Genomic DNA, 23564 nt, shown 5'->3' on the forward strand with positions numbered 1-23564 from the left:
TTCCTGGTTTGTACTTCTGTCTTGTGGTCCAGGATGTTAATCATTACCACGTCCTCATTCCAGCCAGCAGGAAGGTGAAAAGGGAAATCTCTAAGTGTATAAATTAGAATTGCACATATCACTATGCTTCCATCCCATGCCCATTTACTAGAACTTACTCATTGTGGCTAAAACTAGCCCCTAGAGAGGTTGGGAAATGTCCTTAGTCTTTTTGGCTATGAGCCAAGCTAAAGTAGAGGATTCCATTACTAGAAAAGAGAAGGAAAATATATGCCACAGCTGTCTCTTACATGCCCATACATGGCATCCAACGAATTCCAGTTTCCTTTCATATTCTATTGTTATTTAATAAGTGGTAATTTTCTTGGCCATTCACAACATTGCTGTGAATGTGCAGGAAGTTAACAAATAAGATGAAAAAAGACCCCTAGACTTAAGGAAAAGCTGTAATGAATCTGTGCTTTAACTTGATAACTTTCTCCAACTGCAGTATCCATTACCCCAGAAATTTTTTCCATGATTGAGATGTGTAACTAACTCCAATGCCTCAAGCCAACCAAAGCTTTTGATTTAGAATTTTATTCAGAAGTAAAGCAATAGATATAATTATAAATTCATTCATTTAAAATTAAAGGACAAAAACGAGGCCATTAGTGGAGGTGCCTGTGGTCCAGCTATGTATCCTGGTTCAGAATCACAATCGCAGTCATTCATTCAATAAATCTTTATTGAGCACTGTGTGGTTAGGCAATGGGAATAAAACAGTCATCAACTTTTACTACAGTTTCTACCCTTTCGGAGCTTAAATTGTGCTGAGAAAAATAGATTTTTAAAATAAAATTTACATTTATTTAAAAATACTAGTAATGGTGCCCAATTAGTTTTTACTTTGCTGGATTTATTTTTATTTTACTAGATGGCATTTTCCAAGGCTTTACTTGTAGAAAGTGCTTTGAAAAGAGATGAAATTACTCAACAATATTTCATATAGTACCAAGGTCAACCTGTGGTGGCAGTTGTGACTGATATATTTTCTCTTATTGCAGTCCACATAATACTAAATGCCAAGGAAACTTAAAAGCACAAAGAAATTCTGTTGTTCAGCTTGCTAGACTACATAATCCGCTTTGAGGGCTAAGTCACTCACTTCATTTTTCTAAATAGCCCAATTCACCACATACAGACATGATTTTAAATTTCCCATTAGCTCTTGTTTTTCCTTTAATGTGAAAACACTTTGATTACTTCTTGTTTAAAATGATAGACTGTGAATCGCTGAGCTGCTGGGATGGTAGGCTGTCAAAACCTAAGTTCTTTCCTTTGGTTTATGTGCTTGTCATTTTTTCTTCCTATATAGTTCATCCTCATGTATGCTCAATTCAGAGTTATTAACGATCCAACTTCAAATAGAAAAAAACAGAGAAATGATTCTTTCAAATGGTGGCCAAAGGTGATGCCCCCACTTTTTTAAAAAAAATTAGTAGATGGAAATAGTAAGGTTGCCAGAGGTCTAGTATGGTGTTAGGCTCTGGTGTTTGCGAAAATGGGAGCAATATGGAATCATGAAGTCTATTTCTCATCTTTAAAAATCTCAGTGGTATGTTGGGGTGTTCCTGTGTTAAATGTTAGCGTATGTGAACCATTGTTGCTTAGGAGCAGGAACAATATATAGCTAATCTGATTTGTTTCTGGTGCTCTTAAGGGTTTACAACAATTTTGGGGGGCCTTGGAGGGATCACTTTTGCAAATGAGTGTTTTGCACATGCAACATTTAGGTACACCCCGATATCCGTGTTCTTTTGCCCCAATTAATTCACTCTTCAATGTTGAATGGCTTCCATATGGTGAGGGGTGGGCACACTTACTAAACTTGGCATTGTTTCTTGTCTTGAATGCAGGCCTAGGAATAATTTTTATGTAAAGAAGAAAGGGTGGACTGATGTGCAAAATGAAATTTGTTTAGAGTCTTTGCATTGTGGATTTTCTTCAGTATTCTGGCAGTGAGGTACCGTCAAGGAGCAGTAGCATCTCAGAAGCCAAGAGAGAATTTGGAGCAGGTAGGGGATCAGTAGTATTTAGGGTGGGAGAGTAGTCCAATCAGATAAGTGCCGGGAAAAAAAGGGCATTTGTGTGAAAGTTAGGAGATATTTAGTGCCCTCGGCAATGAGTGTGCAGGCCGAGTTGTGGGGCAGCCAATGGCAGGCTGTAATCATTTGGAGCGTAAGTAGGGCCCAGCAAACAGAGACTGATGTTTTCCGACACTCGACTCCAAAGGGAGAGTGAGTGTAAGGCACGCTCAAGGGGCGTGTAAGTTGAAGGAATGTGTCATAAATATTATATATTTTTGGTAGAAAACTTCAGAGATCTGGAAATATATAAATAGGAAACTAAAACAATATCACTCAATCTGACAATCCAAATTTACTATTATAACAGTTTGATATTTACTTTGTCATTATAATCATTTTATGTATGCATATATCAAGTATATGTAAAATTTTGTTTTCATGCTTTCTTATTATGTTATAGGCATTTTCTCAAATTAAAACTGTTTTACAAATCATGGTTTTTGATGGTTCTATGGTTTTCCATTGTAAGATATACCATACTTTGATCAATCCTTTACTGCTGGATTCTTAGTAGTTTCTGCCTGTTTGCTGTCGGAAGTGAGTGCAGGGAATGTCTTCGTACATACATGTTGGTAATTCTGATTCAGCATAGCTTCATAAATGTAAAATAATGTGCCAGTTGTTTTTCAGAACACTCGTGCCGATTTACATTTTCACCAACTGCGTAAGACTGTGCTATAGCCTTGGCAAGGACTGAGCCTTATCATTAAAAATCACATCTTTGATGATTTCATGAAAGAAGACATCTCGTTTGTTCATTTGTTCAATCATTCAGCAAGTTTTAAGCTCCTTGGACTAACTGGGAGGTTGAGTTTGGACTGCGTGTGGAGGGGTGACGTGCCCAGTGCCACCTGTAGGGTGCACGGGTGAGGAGCCACCTGCCACCTCCCATACACCAACATTAGGAGGGTTTTAGCCCGAGTTATCAGCTCTCACTGCTCTTTAGGCAGGTTATCCACTTTTTCTAGAGAACTGGTCTTCATTTTTACTTTTGGGGGTAAATGCAGCAGCCCCTGCTTTGCCTCTTTGGGAGTGAAGGGGAGATGTGATGGATGGGAAACTTGTTCAGTTCATCTTTAGAGAGCGCCTCCCCTTCATTTCTTGCTCGTCCCCCCTGTGCTTGCTCTTCCAGGGTCCTCTCAAGCTCTCAGCCATTCTGGAAGCAGTTTTCATCCTCGCTGCAGGCTTTCCCTCTGTGTGTTCTGGGCCATGACTTCCTGCATTCTTTTCTCTCAATAAGCTATTTGTCAAATTTTTGACACAAACGGTGTCACAACTCCATTCCACTGATGACTGTAGTTTTGCCCATACCTCACCTGCTCATGTCAATTCTCAGAGGTATTAGGTATTTATTCCCTTTTATATTCTTTACTATAATTCCAAAGGAGCTTTGGGAGGAAAGGAGTAGAAACACTTGGGTTCGGTCAGCCCTCCTGGACTGGAAACCTTTGCACCAGATGTTTTAAACATTCTAAAAATATTGAATGATTATGTAATAGAATCGAATAATAGTGGGTTTTTTCCTTTGGTTTATGCTCAGAATTATCTTTCACTTTCCAGAGATCATTTAAAGCTCAACACTCTTAACGGCTTTATTAGAAAAAAAAATGTTGACATTATTCTGTCTGATTTACTTTGGGGAAACTCTAAGGTAAAAAATGTAGTGATTTTGTTTTGCAAATATAAAGCCAGTTTTTCACACTTCATATTGAGTGAGTTGTTCTTTCTTCGTTTACTTGTACTTCCTTCATCTCATATTATGTTCATATTCAAGAAATTCTTACAGGCTGCCTACTGTGATCCATTGATTTGACTCAGGATTCTTGGGCTACTTCCGTAGTGTTTTTATTTTGTTTTTTTAATTGAAGTATAGTTGATTTACAATGTGTTAATTTCTGCTGTACAGCAAAGTGATTTAGTTCTCTCTCTCTCTCTTTCTATATATATATATGCACATCCTTTTTCATATTCTTTTCCATTATGATTTATCTCAGAATACTGAATATAGTTCTCTGTGCTATACAGTAGGACCTTCTTGTTTATGCATTCCATATATAATAGCTCGCATCTGCTAACTCCACCCTCCCACTCCATCCCTCCCCCACTCCCCCTCCTCCTTGGTAGCTGCAAGTCTGTTCTCTATGTCTGTGAATTTGTTTCTGTTTTGTAAATAGGTTCATTTGTGTCGTATTTTAGATTCCACATATAAGTGATGTCATATGGTATTTGTCTTTCTCTTTTTGATTTACTTCACTTAGTGTGATGATCTCTAGTTGCATCCGTGTTTCTGCAAATGGCATTATTTCATTCTTTTTTATGGCTGACTAGTATTCCATTGTATATATGCACCACACATATACATAGAGTGTTTTAATTACAAAATGTATTTTAATATTTACCTTTCTGTCCCAAGTCATTACTGTTTCTTTTTCAAAAGTGTATTCTCTCTTCTTGCCTGTTCTAACCAAGAAACATGGCTATAGTTTGGTCAAATTCCAAACAAAACAAAGCCATCCAGTGGAATTTTGAGAGGAATTTATTCAGTCCATTTATAATATGGGAAGGATTAGCTTTTTTAGAATATCATATTCCATTATAGTATTTCTATACACTTAGTATTATTTCCATGTATATCTTCAGGGAAAGGCTTGCCATACTTAGTATAGCCAAAATATATAATCCTTTTAAATTAATTTTACACGTATTTTATATACTTTATTGTTACTGTGAATGAGATCTTTTTTCATCACATATTATTTTAAAAAATACTTATCATTATTTTTATTAAGAAAAGAGTAACATGTCCAACGTAGAAAAAGTTAAATTAAAATCCCTTATAATTCATACTATCCAGAAAAAAACCACTGCCCTTTTGTGTTTAGCATTCCTGTGTATATATACGTATATATCTTTTACAGAGTGCTACATGCTATAAACATGTTTAGTAACCTAATCTTGAATATCTTTCCATGCCATTAAATGTTCTTTTACAGGGTTGTTTCGGGGCTGCATTGTATGCATGAACGACAATTTATTTAACCCGTCTCCAGTTGTTGGGAATCTAACATATCTCGAAATGTTTGCAATTAGTAACAGTCTTCTCCTGCCCTAAATAATGGCTTCATGAAAATGCTTATAGAAGTTAAATGTCTATTATGTATATTGTAGGCTGTTTTTCTAGGATATCATGTTTCATTTAATTTTGTTTATAGTGCATTTAATACATCCACATCCTTTTTTTTATCATCTAGTTTATTTTCTTTTCATTATTTTATTTCAGGTTGCTTTAAAATTTTTTCTTAAACTAGTAAACTTTACTTTTTAGAGCAGTTCTAAGTTCACAGCAAAATTGAGCAGAAAATACATAGAGTTTCCATATCCTCCCTCCCCCTGCACATGCCCACCTCCCTCCGCTATCAACATCTTGCACCACAGGTACATTTGTTTTGATCAGTGAATGTTGCCACATCGTTATCTCCCGAAGTCCATACTTTACAGGGTTCATTCTTGGTGTTGTGTAGTCTGTGGGTTTGGGTAAATGTATAATGACATGTATCCACCATTGTAACATCTTACAGAACAGTTTCACTACCCTAAAAATCCTCTGTGCCTCCACGTGTTCATCCCTCCCTTCCTTGCAGACCTTGGCAACCACCAATCTCTTTAGAGATTGCCTAAATCTCCACAGAGATTTGCCTTTGCCAGAAGCTTATGTAATTGGAATCATACAGTATGTAGGCTTTTCAGGTTGGCTTCTTTCATTTAATAAATATACATTTTAATTTCCTCCCTGCCTTTCCATGGCTTGGTAGCTTATTTCTTTTTAGTGTTGAATAATATTCCATTATATAGGTGAACCACAGTTTATTTATTCACTTAACCTAAGGTGGTGTACTTGTTTACTCCCAAGTTTCGGCAATTGTAAATAAAGCCGTTATAAACGTTCCTGTGTAGGTTTTTGTGCAGACGTCTGTTTTCATCTCCTTTGTGTAAATACCAAGGAACACAATTGCTGGATCGTATGGTGAGAGTATGTTTAGTTTTGTAAGAAACCGCCAATTTGTCTTCCAAAGACTGTTTTGCATCCCCACCAGCAATGTATGAAAGTTCCTGTTGTTCCACATCCTCTCCAGTATTTGGTGTTGTCAGTGGATTTTGGCCATTTTAATAGATGTGTAGTGGTTTCCCATTATGTTTTAATTTGCATTTTCCTAATGACATATGATATGGAACATCTTCTCTTATGTTTATTTGCCATACGTATTTTCTTTGGTGAGGTGTCTATTGAGGTCTTTGGCCCCTTTTTAAGTCAGGTTGCTTGTTTTCTTATTGTTGAGTTTTAAGAGTTCCTTCCTTACGTATCTTGGATAACAGTCCTTTTATCAAATATGTCTGTTGCAAATATTTCTCCCAGTCTATTGCTTATCTTCTCATTCTCTTGACCTTATCTTTCTCAGAGGAGAAATTTTAATATTAATGGAGTCCAGCTTATCAATAGACACATTCTGATACTTCTGGACTAGCAAGTATCTCACTGTTTGTTGGTAGTTGCGTTAGTCATTCTGTTATCCATGAAAGAGATAGTTCTGAGGTTAAAGTGCTGTTGTAATCCTTCATAACGAACTTTGTATTTGAACAGCGAATAACACGCTTGTGCAAATGATGCTTCTTTGTTGGTGATGTCTTTTTTCATGAAGACATGCAGGCCTAGTAGACATTATTTTTAGAAGATATTTTATCACATGAATATTGGTATTTCTGAATAGTTACTTTTAGAATTTTTATGTACAGAATCTATGTACTTTTTCTAACCTTATTTTGGTACAGTAGCCACTAGTAGTAATTTAAAGTCAGTTCCTCAGTCACACTAATCATATTTTAGCTGCTCCCTAGAGGCTACCATATTGGACAGTAAGGAGATAGAACATTTTCATCATCACAGATCGTTCTATTAGATAGTGCTGTTCTAGAATGTAAGCAATTGTGCATTAAATCATCATTTTGTGCAATTTCTTTTTACTTTGCAGTAGGTACTAAAATAAAATAAAAAAGGGGAAAAAAATAAGAAACATGGTAAAAGGATTTGTTTCCCTACTATTATTTTTTTGTTTTGTTTTTTAGTGATTTATGATAAAGTAATAGTTTTAACTGCAGCTGAAGGAACTGAGTCTGCTCAGCTAAATGCAAAACACAGTCAGCAGAGCAGTTGCCTACCATCAGTCCATCATCCTGCGTGTCTTCTTGGACATGCATGTAGTAACAGGCACTATTAATCACAGCAGTGGACAGTTCTGCTGTAATAGCTGTTTCTACATAAATCTCGCTCCTAAAATTAATAACATGTCTACTTAAAATTCCTAACTTTTCCTCCTTGGCATGGGAAGGAGGCTACACCAGAGAGACACATTGGAGAGACAACACAGGAGAATAAAGACCTGGAAAGTTTTCTCCAAGATTGGTTGCTTAATTTTCTTCCTTCAGTGACCTTGTAATTATAGAATAAACTTACTTTATTGCTACATAAACAGTGTTTTCTCCAAATTTATTTTTTAAAGCCCTCACGTTAATTCAAGCAACATTTAGCATAGACTTTTATCTGTTTATAAAGCATATTACTTCTGTTTACTCTTAATGATGTAGTATCATTTAGAAATGGTTTGAAAATTTCCTTGTAATGAGAGAGGGAAAAAGCACCTGGAAATATTTATAGTTTAATCTTGGTATTGGAAGAATCTATCATTGCCTGCTATTGATTTCTTCTTCTTTTTTTTTTTTTTTAGGTTGCTTGCAGTGTTTGAATGTTGAGAAGGTATAGTCGTTTAAACTGCATTTACGTGGTGGGAATTTGTACAAGTAGGATGATTAATGTATGATAATGAGTAAAAATAGATATTGATTTGGTGATTGCATATAAATCTATTTTGAGTTGTTCCTTGAAGTAAAAGTGTCCAATTCTCATGGGTGACTATTGTTCATATCTTTCCCTATTTGGAGCCTAATTTAGAGTCTAAGAAAAAATTATTTTGGATAGGTAGGGGGAGTTTGCATACTCTATGGCCCCCATAGGTATTATTTCTAAAAAATGATAGAGGATGAATCTAACTATTGTATATACTCTATTAACACAAACGCATAGAAGAAGCATTAGCCATCAAGGATACAGCCATCATCTGACTTGCCCTTTGCACCTGAGTTACAGGTACAACACAGGAAGTGTAGTCAAGGACATAGTCACTCATCAGTCACTTCTTTCACAAACATTTACTGAGATGCAGTTAACTTTCTTAAACATTTCTATTAAAAGTTTCTCTTCTAGATAATGCCCTGAAATGAATCAGCAAATTGATATAAATTACATAAACAGAGTCTGCCAGGATACTTAAGGGTATTTAGATAAAGGAGAAAGTCACATTCAAGGTCATTTTTTTCCTGTGGAAAAGTGTATTTTCTATAGAATTACTACTTGAAATAATTATTTTCTAAAACATAATCTTTCTTTGGTATGCTTTAGTCATAACTAGGAAGGTTACTGCTGTGATAAAATGCTTTAAAAAGAGACATACATGCTGATATACCTGGAAATAAGAAGTCTTGGCTCTAATTCCTGGGATTAACATTGATGTTCAATTAAAAGATAAACAGATGTTTCATAGATACCTCATAGCTATTATTCAAAGAAGAGAGATCTTTTGTCATTCAATCTTATAGGTTTCGTTTCAAATTAAAAAAAAAATTAGTTCTCCATTATTGATGCAATTGTGTGTTCCAAAACTGATACATTTTAAATATATTTCAGTCTATGCCAGTTTTGCTGTCAATTCTATACTTTGAAAAATACCTTTCAAAAATAAAGAGGCAACTAGAACAAACATTGGGATAATTTATAAAAGTGATCCTTAGGCAAAGTACTGGATCATCAAATACTTTGAAAAAGTGTCTTTGTGGTTGTTTTGAATGGTAAGGGTTGCATTCTGTTTTCAGTAGTTTTCTGGTTGTCATTTCAGCTATGAAGTCTTACACTCCGTATTTCATGCTCCTGTGGAGTGCTGTTGGGATAGCGAAGGCCGCCAAAATCATCATCGTGCCGCCAATTATGTTCGAAAGCCATATGTACATTTTCAAGACACTAGCCTCTGCCTTGCACGAGAGTGGGCACCACACAGTGTTCCTCCTCTCTGAAGGCAGAGACATCACGCCATCTAATCATTACAGCCTCCAGCGCTACCCAGGGATCTTTAACAGTACCACCTCGGATGCTTTCCTGCAGTCCAAAATGCGGAATATTTTCTCTGGGAGATTGACAGCAATCGAACTGTTTGACATACTGGATCACTATACCAAGAACTGTGATATGATGGTTGGCAACCGTGCCCTGATTCAGGGTCTAAAAAAGGAAAAGTTTGACCTGCTGCTGGTGGACCCTAATGACATGTGTGGATTTGTGATAGCTCATCTTTTAGGGGTTAAATATGCTGTATTTTCAACTGGCCTTTGGTATCCTGCCGAAGTGGGCGCTCCTGCCCCATTAGCTTACGTCCCGGAGTTTAACTCACTCCTCACAGACCACATGAACCTGCTGCAAAGGATGAAAAACACCGGCGTTTACCTCATTTCCAGATTAGGGGTCAGCTTTCTGGTTCTTCCCAAATATGAGAGGATAATGCAGAAGTACAACCTGCTGCCGGAGAAGTCCATGTATGACTTGGTCCATGGGTCCAGCCTGTGGATGCTGTGTACAGATGTAGCACTGGAGTTTCCGAGACCCACTCTGCCTAATGTTGTTTATGTAGGAGGGATCCTCACCAAACCGGCCAGCCCACTACCAGAAGTAAGGTTTGCTGAGCTCCTTGGGAATCTTTTCTAAATATCAATGTCGGTTTGTCAGCTTTGAGTTTTGAAGAGATAGACCTGGGCATTGTCGGGTAACAAATGCTATTCTAAAAAGTGGTTAAGACACAGAGCCTACCAAGGTCCCTTTATCTGTGGGTGCCTCACTCCCCTGGAACGCATTCCTACGTCAGAGGAGCATTTCGGTAATCCCGAGAGGCCACTCTGCCGTATGGCCAGTAGACTGGAAAGTAGATTTTTGATTAAGTTATAACTGTAGTATAACAGAGAATGTAGTTAGATAGTTCGTTTTAATGAGTGTGAGTGATTTTGCTTTTAATTAAACACAGAGATCCTTCTATCTCCCCCAGAAAGCACAAACACAGTTGTCTGCATCTAGGTTAGGTCCCGTGAACTCAAATAAGTAGGATGACGTGAATAGTGGTTCTTCTTTCAGCAGTCCTGACCACTAGAAAGTTTATGTCCAACATTGAAAATGAGGTAGTAACTTCCATTCTCCTAGGAAGCTAACTAATTTTAAGTTAGTAAGCAAATGTAACTGTTTAAAGAAATCATGCCCCATTGTGATTTCATTTCAAAGATGGAATTAATTATGTCTTAACAAAACCCTTCTACTCTGAGTCAAACCTGAATTCTTTTTGCTGGCTGAGCTGTCAGCACATACCCTTGTGTTCTGTTCTCCATCCTAGTTTGTTTTTTTATTAGGTATCTCAAACTGGCAGGAGCCATGTTGCATATCGGTTGTTGTAGGGGATTTTCTAACCTCAGGTTGACGCTGGATTTAATCTCAACATCTAATGGCATTTACCAGAAGTGTAGGGCCTGTTCTATGATTTTTGCTATTGCAACCATTTCTACTCTTAAAATTCTTGAAGTAGCCACTCGCGACAACTGTTAAATTGTTTATCCCTAACTCTGGTCACTACATTTAAGAAAAAATCTGCCAGGGCCTTGATGAAGAGTAAATCTAGTTTTTCTCCTACAGGTATCAGGTAAGCACAATCACTAGGCAGAATTTTCTCGTGGGGACATAAGGTGATTGGAATATACAGCCTGTAGACTTCTTTAACACCTCCATTAGAAGCATATTTAATAAATAATACTTTGATATATTTCATGTAACATGAAGAAATAGAACTTGCCAGATCTTTGGCCCATAAGCCCTAGATGCCGCTGGTAGAGGCTGTGAGAGTGAGCTCAGGCCTTCTCTCTGACACCAGCTGTGAAGGATAGGGGTTAGTCTCAGCATGTCTCAGCCATTTGTGAATTTACTTAAGCCCACTTCGAATCCCAGATAGTCTCTGCCAGAGTCACTGTGTGGTGTATTATCCCTCTCCTAAAGGTAACTAAAATCAAACTTCAGAAGCAGCTTCCAAGAGACCTGGAAGCAAGTCTGTCTCTGCTTTAACTGAGTCGTTCGTAATGTCAGGCAGATCAGCCGTACTCCCTCAAATCTTCATCTTTTCCCAAACCAGGGTACTGCCCTTCTGCTTGCTCCTTTGGGTTTTTGTTCAAATGCTATCTCCCTTCTTCAGGTTGAAGAAGGAACCAATGATAAGGAATCTTCTGATTGCCTTTTTTTTTCTTCCATCCCTGTACATTTTTCTTGAGTTGTAGTGGCTTGAACTATATAAGTACAGAATACTATTGTATGCTTAGTTAAGTAGCATGGGTCCTTATGCCTGTTAGTTTCACTGTGGTAGTCCCCCCTTATCTGCAGCTTCAGTCATCCTCGGTCACCCACGGTCTGAAAATATTAAAATTCCATAAATAAGCAGTTCATAAGTTTTAAATTGCACATCATTTTGAGTAGCTTGATGAAATCTCACATAGCCTAGCTCTGTCCTGCCCAGAATACCCAGCCATCCACATGGTCTGCTCCTGACATCCAGCCGTTGCCATCGTAATGGCTCCATGATCCAGCATCGCTTGGAGCAGATGATCCTCCTTCTGATGTATCATCAGAAGGTCAACAGTAGCCTAACTCTGTGTCACGGTGCCTACGTCATTCACCTCACTTCATCTGATCACGTAGGCATTTTATCATCTCGTGTCATCACAAGAAGGGTGAGTAGAGCACAATAAGATATTGAGAGAGAGAGAAACCACATTCACATAATTTCTATTACAGTATATTATGATCTATTTTATATTAGTTATTGTTGTTAATCTCCTACTGTGCCTAATTTATAAGTTAAACATCATAGGTATGGATGTATAGGAAAGAAAAGGTATGTATAGGGTTCAGTACTATTCAAGATTTCAAGCACTCACTGGAGGTTTGGAACATATACTCTGTGGATAAAGGGGGGGCCACTCTACCTTGTTTTACTTTAAAAGCATCTTTTGTGTGGTTTTTGGAGCCTCATATAAGGTTATTACCCAAAATGTTTTCTGATTTGCCATGATTTCTAGTTTGACACTGGCTTGACCTACTTTGTGGGCTTTCCTGTTCTTTTTTCCTCTTTGGGCTTTTTGTAATGATTCTTTTGAAAATGTGCTCTTTATTTACAATTATTGCTTTAGCTGTGACAGTTAGTTAGGTGTCACACTCAGATACATACACATCTGGCATGTGCATGTGTTATGTATGTGGACCAGATAAGTATATTATTATCATGGAAAATCTGTTAGGTTTTAAGTGTGAAGGGCCTTTTTCACTTCAGTGTGCCATTTACAAAGTTCTTCAATAGGGAATATTTTGAAGAATGATGTGTGTTATCCTTTCATATATTCCTCACACTAGTGAGGCTTTATATGTGTAGGAACACGTGTGTTCCTATTGCGATTTCTCTAGTAGATTTGTCTGATACAGTAAACTGTACCTCAGGTTTCTGAAAGGTAATGAGTTTCTCAAATGCCGGTATTACTTACAGGTCATGGTTGTGACACTAAAATAATAGAGCCCAGCAAGTGGCCTCCTAGAACACATGATTCACTAATAACAGCTTAATTGTTAACTGCCTTGGTATCTTACACTGGCAATGGATTAAATTTTCCAGATGTCTGGAAATGATTTGACAGTGGGATTTCATTTCACAACCTGGGATGAAAAGATAGAGAAAATGTCTAAAAGACATTTTCCAGGAGCTTTCATAATGTTTGAGCCCAAAGAAACTCTAGAGAGCATCTAGTTCAGCTCTATTTTTCCTCCTCAAAATACAAAAATTCGTTTGTCACACAGGAGATGAAAAGAATTTTGAGTGTCTCGTCCAGACCAGAGTTTGTGGCACAGCCAAGTGAATTGTTTTGCTATTAAACAAAGCCAAGTGGATTGTTTTGCTATTAGTTAGATATTTTGTCAAGCTGCCTGCATCTCTTGTCACTCATTTTCCTCATTTACACATTTAGAGTGTATACAAAACTATGCAGAGACAATTTTGCTAATCCTTGCTATCTCAAAGATTGTGAGGACTTAATATGAGAGTCATATTACACCATTTGGACTCTTCCTTGTGCTTTACAGATGTAATGATAGAAATCAGGCAGAATCCAAATGCTTTTGATTACAAAATGTTGCATTGGTGTAGAGTGAAGAAATTGCCTGCCTTGATAATAGAATCATTTCTAAATGCATGCGCCTAACTTATCATACTATTTACTACCGGGCTGCCTACAGTAGGAGGCCTTAAAATGTCCTTAAGGGGAAGAGGTTTAGGTTGGATTATATCCATATAGTGGCTTATCTCTATCTTTGCAGGGTGGTAGAGAACATGGAAACAAATTAAAAAAATAAAAAGCTTTACTTAGGTCAGGAAGGAGGTCTGTAAATAGATCCCTATTTGATTAGGTCCTTCAAGTATTAAATGTGAATGAAATAGTAACATCTTATAGAGGGTGACTGTAGCTTTTAGTGGTTTGATTGGGGGTAATAACAATAATACTACCAAAGAATAGTCCATTTACTTAGGGAGTCTTTTGATGATTAAAATTCACATGTTTCAGGTGATAGCTTTTAGATGATTTCCCATTAGTGGGAAGTGGTCTAGCCCTGTCAAGCAGTTGACCTCAGCCACTTTTCAGCTTCTATAGCCCTGAACCGTAATTGCACCTAATGGATTGTACCTTAATTATTGGTTTTTCACATGGCTTTCTCCCTAACTAGGGTGTGGATGCCATAAAGGGTGGACACCAAGGTGGGTAACCTCTGTACCCTGAGTGCCTGGAAAATGGTAGCCACTCAATGAATGTTTAAAATTAAATGAATTGCATCAAAGAGAAATAGTTGCCAAAAAATAGGTGATTGAACTAGTACAACAGTGTTGTTAATATTATAACCATTATTTGTTTATTCCAAGTTATGTCCAGATGCCATTGCAGCCATTAAGTAACCAAACATTACAGGTTAAGTTATTTTAATGAATTAGAGTAGCCACTTAATGATACTGATATTGAGAAAAGGAGATCGTCATACATTACCCAACTGGTGAGCTAAATGGTCTCTACTATGTTCCAAACATACATGTGAACAGGGCTAGTAATGCAAGTCAGGCCAGCTGTTGCTGTGTTAAAGATGATTTGGGAAAAAAAAAAAAAAGATGATTTGGGGTGGTATGGCACTCATTTGGTGGACCTCAGAGGTGCTTTATGGCCAGGCTAGGAGTATGAAAGGCATTTTCATTTCACCATTTGTAGAGACATTCTTAATTTAGGGAAACACAGTCCTGGGGAAAGATACAGATAAGAGATAGATAAGAAAGAGCAAGAGGCCAAGGACAGTGTCATGAGATACTCACTGTCATTTTGTAGTTTGCCTGAACTCCCTCACAGAGAAAGGTTTGGGGGGAAAAAAGAGACATTGTGCAATGGATTCATTAGATTAACCCACTTGTGAGCAGATCAGGTTATGAGAAGAAGAATAAAACCAAGAAGCAAGACAGTGGCTTTTTAATTTAGTTTTCATTGAGTCACCTAGAAGCCATTACTTATTATTACATATGGAAATGGAAAGCTGACCTCCCCAAGAGTGAATGGATGTCTAAGCTGAGTTATGGGACCAGAGTCCTTGGGGCTAACAGATTGATCCAGGGTTGCGCAGCAGATGTGGAAAATTAAGGCCATCTTAATAGTATGTTACATATAAGTTATCTCTTGAAATATAAGGCTAGAGATAAAATTATAACCATTGTATCATATTGATTAAAATGTCCCCTTTTAAATAAGTATCATTTAATCAAAATATATATCTTTTATAGTAAGTTCCTTATGTTGGAGACCATCACTCACAAATAATTTTTTAGGATGTTTTCATCCATGCAGTACTACTGTGCTATATTGGTAGCTGTGCAGGGATCGGAAAATTGAGAACTCTAATATTTGGAAGAGATGAATGATTTAATTCCAATTACTGATTCTTAGCTTAAATATTCACCACAACATGATAGTTGGGCATAAATAATAGATTCCCTGTGGGAACTCAGTAATGTAAATGTTGTTGCAGATATTTCTTGCAAAGGTTTTGTAGGTTGATCATATATTTTTGTCTTTATTTTGTAGTAAGAAACCAGATTACCTGGCTAAGTGAATCTATCCAAGAAGTAAATCAGGCACTGTTGCAAACATCAGTAAGTTACTGTTTAGTTCACTGATAGTGGTAATTTTCTAAGAAGCACTGTAGTTTTAAATAGCTTATCAGTTGCTTCTGTAAGCATCATAGGCTTAAAAGGGTTTCCTGATACAATAGGAGACCCGAATATAATTGAAATTGCAGAGTCTGACATGATTTTTAAACACCTTCCTCCCTCTGCTGTTAAGTGTTTAAGCTTTAAGATGCCCTGCAGAATTGTTCGTTTAGATATTAATTCAAATGCTGGCGATGTCAAAGGAAATATTTTTTAACTGATCATTTTCTACAAATGATAGTTCTCATCATTAAATTGCTGTTGGCACCAGTTTTTAGAATGATATTCTTCACAAATAGTCTCATTCCAAGCCAAACAGTTAAATTGCTACTGTCAATGAGGTTGTCAGATCTATTCCTGAGTGCAGATTTTGACAGAGAGGATGGAGTGAGCATGAGCTTCTGAAGAAGCAGTGGCACTGGAGACAAGCTACCTATTTCATAGTTTGTTTACGGAATTTTTTATACCAACTTGCCAGGGGCTGCGGCAAAGTAGCAAAGTGGAAAAACATGGGCCTTTTCAGCCAAATGGTCCTGGCTTTTAGTCCTGGCCTTCATAAGACTCTTTCGGACAAGGGAGGGAGTCAGCCTCATTAAAACGAGGACAGCAGTGCTTACCTCGGAGGGTTTCCATAAATGAGCGCAATGGCAATAACTAGTGGTGGTAGTTGTTGCTCTTATTATTGTTGTGATAACTCGTTATTTAAGATCAGCTGTAGTTAACTGAATCACTATCACTTCCTGTCGTCCACCTGGCAGATAGAAGAATGGTTTCAGAGGCGTAGGGAGTATGTGGAGGAAGTGTCTATGGCGTCACGTCTACTCATTTTAGGGGTTGGCACTTGGTACTTCTACTTCCATCTTGGGGATGTTTATTTCTCTTTCTTTCATTGTCTTTCTCACTGAAGTAGAATGAAAATGACAAGTGAGATAGGTGCCCCTTAGACCGTCTGAGTGTCTTAAGAAATGAGCAGAAGCTGACAGGTATGTGTTGTAAGGGCAGGAGCATTAAGGAAGTAGCCCTCTGGTACTTCCGAATGCTGGCTTCTTCAGGTTCAGTGATCCTATCTGTGGTTTTTCAGTCCTTTAAATGGAGGAGCAGGGATTCTGCTCCTGTTCTGCCACCTCCAGGCTTGTTCCTTCTCCTTCTGGGCTTCCCATTCCTGAGGGACCTTTGGGGAAGCTCCAGACAAATAACTACCTGCCTTCTAGACAGAGATTCTACCCAGATTCTCCTCCACACTCAGGCCCTGCTGAATTAGATTATTAGATTAGGTAACCCATAACTCTCAAAAAAAAAAAAAAGTTTGAGATTTTCTTCTAAGATCTAGAGTGCAGACTGCAGTCAACCTCCGTGTTTATCCTTACTTCTTCCTATATCTCTATAGCCTGCCCAAGTTGTAGCTTTTGTATACTGTAATTCCTTCACTCTCCGCAGTATTGTTTAGATCAGAATCTCATCACGTTCTTGTTAAAACATGGATTGTAGGGCCAGCTAGGAGATCTGGGATGGGTGTGCTAATCTGTAACAAGTTCCTAGGTGATGTTGATGCTGCTGGTTTAAGGACTAACCACAATTTGGGAACCACTCATTTACATTCAGACAATAAGTGTGAACTGTACATTTTAATTACATTATGTAATATATTTTGTATGAGAATCATTTTTTCCTGATCATTATAGATTTTTTCTCTTCTAGAAAATTATTTTCAGTATAAATTGTACCACCAGAAATGTATATACATATCTAGATTTCCCTTGCTTTAGGAAGCAGATCTACATAGAACATCCACGTGCAGCCATGTTAATAATAGGTAAGGTCTTCAGTACTAAAGTCCTTTAACTTTTCTCCCTATTTTCCTTTATCTCTATCACTGTTTTTTTTTTTAACATCTTTATTGCAGTATAATTGCTTTACATTGTTGTCTGAGTTGCTGCTGTATAACAAAGTGAATCAGCTATACATATACATATATCCCCATATCCCCTCCCTCTTGTGTCTCCCTCCCACCCTCCCTATCCCACCACTCCAGGTGGTCACAGAGCACCGAGCCGATCTCCCTGTGCTGTGCGGCTGCTTCCCACTAGCTATCTATTTTACATTTGGTAGTGTATATGTGTCCATGGCACTCTCTCACTTCATCCCAGTTTACCCTTCCCCCTCCCTGTGTCAAGTACATTCTCTACGTCTGCGTCTTCATTCCTGTCCTGTGCTAGGTTCTTCAGAACCTTTTTTTTTTTTTAGATTGCATATATATGTGTTAGCATACGGTATTTGTTTTCCTCATTCTGACTTACTTCACTCTGTATGACAGACTCTAGGTCCATCCACCTCCCTACAAATAACTCAATTTTATTCCTTTTTATGGCTGAGTAATATTCCATTGTATATATGTGCCACATCGTCTTTATCCATTCATCTGTCAATGGACACTTAGGTTGCTTCCATGTCTGGGCTATTGTAAATAGTGCTGCAGTGAACATTGTTGTACATGACTCTTTGAATTATGGTTTTCTGAGGGTATATTCCCAGTAGTGTGATTGCTGGGTCGTATGGTAGTTCTATTTGTAGGTCTTTTTTTTTTTTTCCGGTACGCGGGCCTCTCACTGTTGTGGCCTCTCCCGTTGTGGAGCACAGGCTCCGGCGCGCAGGCTCAGCGGCCATGGCTCACGGGCCCAGCCGCTCCGCGGCATGTGGGATCTTCCTGGACCAGGGCATGAACCCGTGTCCCCTGCATCGGCGGGCGGACTCTCAACCACTGCACCACCAGGGAAGCCCTATTTTTAGTTTTTTGAGGAACCTCCATACTGTCCTCCATTGTGGCTGTATCAATTTACATTCCCACCAACAGTGCAAGGGGGTTCCCTTTTCTCCACACCCTCTCCAGCATTTATTGTTTGTAGATTTTTTGATGATGGCATTCTGACTGGTGAGAGGTGATACCTCATTGTAGTTTTGATTTGCATTTCTCTAATGATTAATGATGTTGACCATTCTTTCATGTGTTTGTTGGCAATCTGCATATCTTCTTTGGAGAAATGTCTATTTAGGTCTTCTGCCCATTTTTTGATTGGGTTGTTTGCTTTTTTGTTATTGAGCTGCATGAGCTCCTTGTAAATTTTGGAGATTAATCCTCTGTCAGTTACTTCGTTTGCAAATATGTTCTCCCATTCTGAGGGCTGTCTTTTCATCTTGTTTATGGTTTCCTTTGCTGTGCAACAGCTTTGAAGTTTCATTAGGTCCCATTTGTTTATTTTTTTTTTATTTCTATTTCTCTAGAGGGTGCGTCAAAAAGGATCTTGCTGTGATTTATGTCATAGAGTGTTCTGCCTATGTTTTCCTCTAAGAGTTTGATAGTTTCTGGCCTTACATTTAGGTCTTTAATCCATTTTGAGTTTATTTTTGTGTATGGTGTTAGGGAGTGTTCTAATTTCATTCCTTTCCATGTAGCTGTCCGATTTTCCCAGCACCACTTATTGAAGAGGCTGTCTTTTCTCCATTGTATATTCTTTCCTCCTTAATCAAAGAGAAGTTGACATATGTGTGTGGGTTTATCTCTGGGCTTTCTATCCTGTTCCATTGATCATGATTTCTGTTTTTGTGCCAGTACCATACTGTCTTCATTACTGTAGCTTTGTAGTATAGTCTGAAGTCAGGGAGCCTGATTCCTCCATCTCCAGTTTTTCTTTCTCAAGGTTGTTTTGGCTATTTGGGTTCTTTTGTGTTTCCATACAAATTGTGAAATTTTTTGTTCCAGTTTTGTGAAAAATGCCAGTGGTAGTTTGATAGGGATTGCATTGAATGTGTTGATTGTTTTGGGTAGTAGAGTCATTTTCACAATAATGATTCTTCCATTCCAAGGACATGGTATATCTCTCCATCTGTTTGTATCATCTTTAATTTCTTCATCAGTGTCTTATACTTTTCTGCACACAGGTCTTTTGCCTCCTTAGGTAGGTTTATTCCTATGTATTTTATTCTTTTTGTTGCAATGGTAAATAGGAGTGTTTCCTTAATTTCTCTTTCAGATTTTTCATCATTAGTGTATAGGAATGCAAGAGGTTTCTGTGCATTAATTTTGTATCCTACTACTTTACCAAAGTCATTGATTAGCTCTTGTAGTTTTCTGGTAGCATCTTCAGGATTCTCTATGTATAGTATTGTTTCATCTGCAAACAGTGACAGCTTTACTTCTCCTTTTCTGATTTGGATTCCTTTTATTTCTTTTTCTTCTCTGATGTGGCTAAAACTTCCAAAACTATGTTGAATAATAGTCATGAGAGTGGATAACCTTGTCGTGTTCTTGATCTTAGAAGAAATGGTTTTAGTTTTTCACCATTGAGAATAATGTTGGCTGTGGGTTTGTCATATATGGCCTTTATTATGTTGAGGTAAGTTCCCTCTATGCCTGATTTATGGAGAGTATTTATCATAAATGGGTGTTGAATTTTGTCAAAAGCTTTTTCTGCATGTATTGAGATGATCATATGGTTTTTCTCCTCAATTTGTTAATGTGGTTTATCACATTGATTGATTTACATATTCAAGAATCTTTGTATTCCTGGGATAAACCCCGCTTGATCATGGTGTATGATCCTTTTAATGTGCTGTTGGATTCTGTTTGCTAGTATTTTGTTGAGGATTTTCGCATGTATGTTCATCAGTGATAATGGCCTGTAGTTTTCTTTCTTTTGGCATCTTTGTATTTGGAATCAGGATGATGGTGGCCTCATAGAATGAGTTTGGGAGTGTTCCACCCTCTACTCTATTTTGGAAGAGTTTGAGAAGGTTAGGTGTTAACTCTTCTCTTAACGTTTGATAGAATTCGTCTGTGAAGCCATCTGGTCCAGGGCTTTTGTTTGCTGGAAGATTGTTAATCACAGTCTCAATTTCAGTGCTTGTGATTGGTCTGTTTATACTTTCTGTTTCTTCTTGGCAGGTGGTGCTTTTTCTAAGAATTTGTCCATTTCTTCGTGGTTGTCCATTTAATTAGCATACTGTTGCTTTTAGTATTCTCTCATGATCCTTTGTATTTCTGCAGTGTCAGTTGTTACTTTTCCTTTTTCATTTCTAATTCTATTGATTTGAGTCTTCTCCCTTTTTTTCGTGATGAGTTGGGCTAATGGTTTATCAATTTTGTTTATCTTCTCAAAGAACCATCTTTTAATTTTATAGATCTTTGCTATCATTTCCTTCATTTCTTTTTCATTTATTTCTAATCTGATCTTTATGATTTCTTTCCTTCTGCTAACTTGCGGGGGTTTTTGTTCTTTCTCTGATTGCTTTAGGTGTGAGGTTAGGCTGTTTATTTGAGATGTTTCTTGTTTCTTGAGGTAGGATGGTATTGCTATAAACTTCCCTCTTAGAACTGCTTTTGCTGCATCCCATAGGTTTTGGATCATCGTATTTTCGTTGTCATATGTCTCTAGGTGTTTTTTGATTTCCTCTTTGATTTCTTCAGTGATCTCTTGGTTATTTAGTAGTGTATGGTTTACCTTCCATGTGTTTGTGTTTTTTACATTTTTTTCCCCTGTAGTTTATTTCTAATCTTATAGCTTTGTGGTTGCAAAAGATGCGTAATGCAATTTCAGTTTTGTTAAATTTACCAAGGCTTGATTCGTGACCCAAAATATGATCTATCCTGGACAGTGTTCCATGAGCACTTGAGAAGAAAGTGTATTCTGTACTTTTTGGATGGCATGTCCTATAAATATCAATTAAGTCCATCTTATTTAATGTATCATTTAAAGCTTCTGTTTCCTTATTTATTTTCATTTTGGATGATCTGTCCATTGGTGAAAATGGGGTGTTAAAGTCCCGTACTATGATTGTGTTACTGTCGATTTCCTCTTTTATGGCTGTTGGCATTTGCCTTATGTATTGAGGTGCTCCTATGTTGGGTGCATAAATATTTACAATTGTTATATCTTCTTCTTGGATTGATCCCTTGATCATTATGTAGTGTCCTTCTTTGTGTCTTGTAACAGTCTGTATTTTAAAGTTTATTTTGTCTGATATGAGAATTGCTACTCCAGCTTTCTCTTGATTTCCATTTGCATGGACTGTCTTTTTCTATCCCCTCACTTTCAGTCTGTATGTGTCCTTAGGTCTGAAGTTGGTCTCTTGTAGACAGCATATATACAGGTCTTATTTTTGTATCCATTCAGCCAGTCTGTGTCTTTTGGTTGGAGCATTTAACCCATTTACATTTAAGGTAATTATCAATATGTATGTTTCCTTTACCATTTGCTTAATTGTTTTGGGTTTGTTTTTGTAGGTCTTTTCCTTCTCTTATGTTTCCTGCCTAGAGAAGTTCCTTTAGCATTTGTTGTGAAGCTGATTTGCTGGTGCTGAATTTTCTTAGCTTTTGCTTGCCTGTAAAGGTTTTAATTTCTCTGTTGAATCTGAATGAGATCCTTGCTGGGTAGAGTAACCTTGGTTGTAGGTTTTTCCCTTTAATCACTTAAAATATGTCTTGCCACTCCCTTCTGGCTTGCAGAGTTTCTGCTGAAAAATCAGCTGTTAACCTTATGGGGATTCCCTTGTGTGTTATTTGTTGCTTTCCCCTTGCTGCTTTTAATATTTGTTTCTTTGTATTTAATTTTTGATTGGTTAATCCATGTCTTGGCATGTTTCTCCTTGGATTTATCCTATATGGGACTCACTGCGGTTCCTGGACTTGATTGACTATTTCCTTTCCCGTATTAGGGAAGTTTTCAACTATAATCTCTTCAAATATTTTCTCAGTCCCTGTCTTTTTCTCTTCTTCTGGGACCCCTATAATTCGAATATTGGTGCATTTAATTTTGTCCCAGTGTTCTCTGAGACTGTCCTCAATTCTTTTCATCCTTTTTTCTTTATTCTGCTCTGTGGTAATTATTTCCACTATTTTATCTTCCAGGTCACTTATCTGTTCTTTTACCTCAGTTATTCTGCTATTGATTCCTTCTGTAGAATTTTTAATTTCATTTGTTGTGTTGTTCATCATTGTTTGTTTGCTCTTTAGTTCTTCTAGGGCCTTGTTAAACATTTCTTGTATTTTCTTCCTACTATTTCCAAGATTTTGGATCATCTTTACTATCATTACCCTGAATTCTTCATCAGGTGGACTGCCTATTTCCTCCTCATTTGTTTGGTCTGGTGGGTTTTTACTTTGCTCCTTAATCTGCTGCATATTTCTCTGTCTTCTCATTTTCCTTAACTGACTGTGTTTGGTGTCTCCTTTTGCAGGCTGCAGGTTCGTAGTTCCCATTGTTTTTGGTGTCTGCCCCCAGTGGGTAAGGTTGGTTCAGGAAGGTGTGTAGGCTTCCTGGTGGAGGGGACTAGTGCCTGTGTTCTGGTGGATGAGGCTGGATCTTGTCTTTCTGGTGGGCAGGACTGTGTCCGGTGGTATGTTTTTGGGTGTCTCTGAACTTATTAGCCAGCCTCTCTGCTAATGGGTGGGGTTGTGTTCCTAACTTCCTAGTTGTTTGGCACAGGTTGTCCAGCACTGGAGCTTGCTAGTCGCTGAGGGTAGCTGGGTCTTAGTGTTGAGATGGAGATCTCTGGGAGAGCTCTCGCTGATTGATAATACATGGAGTGGGGAGGTCTCTCATGGTCCAGTGTCCTCACCTTGGCTCTCCCACCTCAGAGGCTCATGCCTGACACCCGGCTGGAGCACCAAGACCCTGTCAGCCATGTGACCAGGTACGTGGGGAGTTTCTTTCCTTTCGGGAAGTCTGAGGTCCTCTGCCAGCGTTCAGTAGGTGTTCTGTAGGAGTTGTTCCACGTGTAGATGTATTTCTGATGTATTTGTGGAGAGGAAGGTGATCGCCACATCTTACTCCTCCACCATGTTGAAAGTCGATCTTCTAGGAACTGTAACATTTGTTATTATGGTTTTTATTTTTTAATCTTCCAGTCTTTTTGCTCATGAAGGGAAGACCCACACAAGACCTTAAGTATGCTGAAGAAATGGCAAGATTTA

The 23564-nt window shown here is 37.9% G+C and overlaps 1 protein-coding gene across 4 annotated transcripts in view; it reads left to right on the forward strand.

Moving 5' to 3' along the window:
* UGT8 (UDP glycosyltransferase 8) overlaps window positions 1-23564 on the forward strand; it is an 89376-nt gene that overhangs the window by 23612 nt on the left and 42200 nt on the right. For 3 of the 4 annotated variants that reach the window (XM_029235548.1, XM_029235551.1, XM_029235550.1), the window contains 2 exons: window positions 7910-7938; window positions 9134-9957. In XM_029235548.1, the coding sequence (XP_029091381.1) occupies window positions 9136-9957 (822 nt within the window). In that variant the 5' untranslated portion in view covers window positions 7910-7938; window positions 9134-9135. Of the gene's footprint in view, window positions 1-7909; window positions 7939-9131; window positions 9958-23564 lie in introns of those variants that run through there. The other variant, XM_029235549.1, reaches the window with a different exon arrangement.

This window comes from Monodon monoceros, unplaced genomic scaffold (genome assembly GCF_005190385.1).
Source record: "Monodon monoceros isolate NGI ecotype Baffin Bay Population unplaced genomic scaffold, NGI_Narwhal_1 Super_Scaffold_20, whole genome shotgun sequence".
Lineage (NCBI taxonomy): Eukaryota > Metazoa > Chordata > Mammalia > Artiodactyla > Monodontidae > Monodon > Monodon monoceros.